This window comes from Cryptomeria japonica, chromosome 9, assembly GCF_030272615.1.
Source record: "Cryptomeria japonica chromosome 9, Sugi_1.0, whole genome shotgun sequence".
Classification (NCBI taxonomy): domain Eukaryota; kingdom Viridiplantae; phylum Streptophyta; class Pinopsida; order Cupressales; family Cupressaceae; genus Cryptomeria; species Cryptomeria japonica.
The window spans coordinates 690,528,582-690,532,358 of record NC_081413.1 but is presented as its reverse complement, the minus strand read 5'-3'; the positions used below and the strand labels follow the sequence as shown (position 1 = coordinate 690,532,358).

General features: G+C 33.8%; 1 protein-coding gene across 1 annotated transcript; it reads left to right on the top strand.

The window, feature by feature from the left end:
* The first annotated feature begins 275 nt into the window (after nt 1–275).
* LOC131073880 (nuclear transcription factor Y subunit B-1-like) lies at nt 276–971 on the top strand. The gene has a single exon (XM_058010384.1). The coding sequence runs from the start codon at nt 276–278 to the stop codon at nt 969–971; it is 696 nt and encodes a 231-aa protein (XP_057866367.1).
* The last annotated feature ends 2,806 nt before the right edge of the window (nt 972–3,777 follow it).

Sequence of the window (3,777 nt, the reverse complement as noted above, 5' to 3'; positions counted from 1 at the left end):
CCATAGTTGATAAAGACACATTAAACCCTAGTTAGGTTAATAACCAAACCAAGCAGATAGAACCCTGCGGGCTACCAAGTTGAAATTATTAACCGTACGTTCAAGGAATATTATCTGTTCCATCTCTCTAGTCGTAGTTTATTATTATTTACAGCCTACTAGCCAGGAGCTCAGAGTGAATAAAGAATAAAAGAGAAAAACGAAATTCTTTGCACAAATGCACTCTGTAATACGAAAGTGACAAATGGAAATAATGGTACAGTAATGTGGTCCTAATGGTGGTTTTCTCTCTTTCCAGCATATACTGTCCCCCGCAAACAGCCTTTTTAAAGGTTAGCAGTGAATACAAAGCAGGCAGCCATGTCTGTGTTGGGTGTCAAGGGGAAATGGGAGACAAGAACCTAGATTTGAGGAGTCTTAGTGCTCGTCCTGGTATTGCGCTCAATACTAGCAGAACAAGTGACGAAGAAGGAGAGACAAGAGCACAAGATACGCTGCTGCCCACAGCCAATGTTAGCAAAATCATGCGTAAGATCCTTCCTCCCAATGCCAAGGTTTCGAAAGAAGCCAAGGATATCATGCAAGAATGTGCTTCCGAGTTCGTAGCCTTTGTCACTGCGGAGGCTTCTCTCAAGTGTCAAAAGCAGAAACGGAAGACCATCAATGGTGAAGATCTGCTATCTGCCATGGCTTCTCTTGGATTCGAAAATCATGCAGAGCAGCTCAAAAGTTATCTGCTTAAGTATAGAGAAAGTGAGTGCGACAAGTTTTCTGTAATAAAACAAGGCTTAGCAGATGAGTCCACTAGTGCTAATGGCAATATAGAAAAGTGGGTTCCCACAGAGGATCCACATCATCACGGGAGGCTGTTGGTGGGATCAATTAGTCAAAACCCTCCATTCCTGCAGCGCTTAAAGAAGCATGGCGCTGGTCCTTCCACAGATCCAGGGGGAGGTGGTCGTTGGAATTAGAAACCCTTAATGTTTACATGTAATTTGTTTGGGTATTGTCTCTAGGACATATGTACTAGCATGGTTCCAAGTTTGAGTTAAGAAGATAGTCTAGAAGTCTTTGTATGCTTTGAGGGTTGTGTGGTCTACTCACTGTTACTGAAAATAAGATGGTATGTTCCATCAGTGAAGGATTCGGTTCCACTATAGTATTTGAGTTTGTCTGTGTTATAAGTCTGGCTAATAGGTTATCTAGTGACAGTTAAACCTCTAGTTGCTAATGCCTAACATTAGCCCGAGAGCTGGAAAGGGGTTAACAAGGGAAATATTTCGCTATAATGCATATATAATCAAGGGTTCCAAGTTATGAGGATGCAAAGTTCTTAATTATACCTTCATAGTCTTATATTTAATCTCATTGCTTCATAAAATTATCCTGTTCTTTTTCTATTTTGAGATTATTATAATTCTAAATTGACAGTGTAAGAGCTGATACATTTGCCTGCAGAAACATGGAGATTTTCTATTGTAACACAATTTCCGCTTGTTTTCTTGATGTTTGAGTAAGGTAATCTGTATGTTTCCTTAATTGTCATCTTGGTGGCCAATTATACGTTTTTACACAGAGATGGTCAATAATAAGATTTGTAGGTGCAGATATTTGAAACTTGCATACTTCGAGAAATAGCCGTGTTAAAATTATCAAGCTTTTAAAGCTGCTTCAGGGCTTGAAATGAAGTATATGGACAGTAAATATTTGACCTAGAAGCATTAAAATGGAGTTGAAAAAGTTGTATTCTTTTATTGTTGTCGAATTGCACTTTTATGTATTTGTTTTTACAGTTTCCTTGACTTCCTTTTTATAAAATAAGATTTGGGTGAAGCAAACAGTTTTGGAAACGTTATGTTATGTTATTAAAGAAGGCTTGCTAAATTTCGAAGCTGCTGTGTTAGTGGTGTCTTGGTTCCTACAAGCAGGAAAGACTAGCGAAGAACTTCACAGCTTGGTCAGACAAAAGTTGTAAAATGTTTATATTCATTGTCATTTGTTTGTCAAACGTTTATATTCTTATGGTTATTAGCTTAGATAGTGGTACTTGATTTCCAAACAAACTGCAATAGAAAAATTAACTGTGTACTGATATGTGAAACAATTGCTAACTGCACACACAAACTGCAATAAATTTTTTTAACCGTATACTGATATATGAAACAATTGCTAACTGCACAATGATAGTAGAAGAATTGCTAAACTCTTGCTGCATACACTAAACAAGTACACATTTCATCGGTGTCTTTACCATTTTTCATTTTGAAGGAATATAAAAACAATAAAGAAACTGCAAATTACATAATGTATTAGATAGAATATATCAAATATAAAATTGTCATTTTAATCATTTTTCATTACTATTGATGATATATAATTGAAACTTACAACTGAACATAAACAAATAATTAATTGCATCACTAATGTTCATTTACCTTCATTCTCCTATATAATAAGGATTTTAAAGAAAATCTCCATAATATGTGCTACAACACTACCAACATTCTTCAATCATCAATGCATTCAAACCATAATCAGGAATGATCAACCTACATTTGATCATCCCACAAATCAATAAACATCCACTTTGCAAATAACAATTGCATCATCAGCATCATAACAAATCATAGAAATGGCTTATGGATTCCTTCAACTTCACATTTTGTAGACACCTGACAAGAAAATGCTTTCATTTTTATATCAGAATAGTTATGCTTGAATAATTATTTGATCATATATGTTATTTTTTGCCAAATCACTCCATAAATCCATCCACAATCCATGTTCATGCATCTTGAAATATATTTTTTAATTCTTGGTTCCAACATGTCAATTCACAATGCTTTGTTAATCCACACAGAGTACATGGTTGTAATTACTAACACTTGTCCTCTGCATGCCCTTTCTTTTTATAATGGGAGCATTGTATTTTTTGAATTGGTTTTCAAAAACCTCTAACATTGTTTCTTTCATGTGTGACATACCATAGGTCTTCAAACTTTAGCCTCATTGTTAGTTCAATTGGTTCTCTATTTCCCTATTCATTTTTCCTAATTCTTGACCTTTGTAGCCCATTCATTTCATAATTTTCATAACAACATTATCTTGAAAACAACTAGCAACATTTGCATAATCATATCTTTGAATATTTATAGTCTCAAACACATTATCACCTTTCTCACACAAAACATCAATGAATGAATAATATACATCTTTTGTGCCACAAGAAACATCTCAAACCAAGGGTTTTAACTTGACACATTCATTGTATGCTATCAATTGTAAATTTTCTTCTTTCAATTTCAATTGTTTTTTCATTTGTAAACTATTTTCCTCTTCTAATCTCTTTAACCTTGATTCCAAATCATTCTTCTTTTCCTCAATCTCATTAATATTAAATTGTTTCTTCTAAATTTGCATTTTCCTCACTAGCATTTTTTAATTCATTCTTATGATTAACAATTTCAGTTAAAATTTTACATTTTTATTTTTGTCCCTCTCTAACAACTATTATCAATTCTAAATTGTATTTCTTCACTTTCATTAGTTCAGTTTTTAAAACATCCTAACAAATTAAATATCCAATTTTGTTTTTACTTTATTTCCTCTCTTGCCCATTATTATAAGTCCTTACTAACTTCAAAACACATTCTCAAAAATTCAAAACATAGGTACAATTTTCAACATCAACCAAAGCTGGTACTACTTGAAAGATACCACAAATTGAGAATCTTCGATCTCCAAACAAAAGTGCTCTCCTTATTCTTGTAGCTTCCT

What these genes read in the sequence shown, in the direction of transcription:
- LOC131073880 (XM_058010384.1), top strand. Translation starts at nt 276, where the DNA reads ATGGTGGTTTTCTCTCTTTCCAGCATATACTGTCCCCCGCAAACAGCC.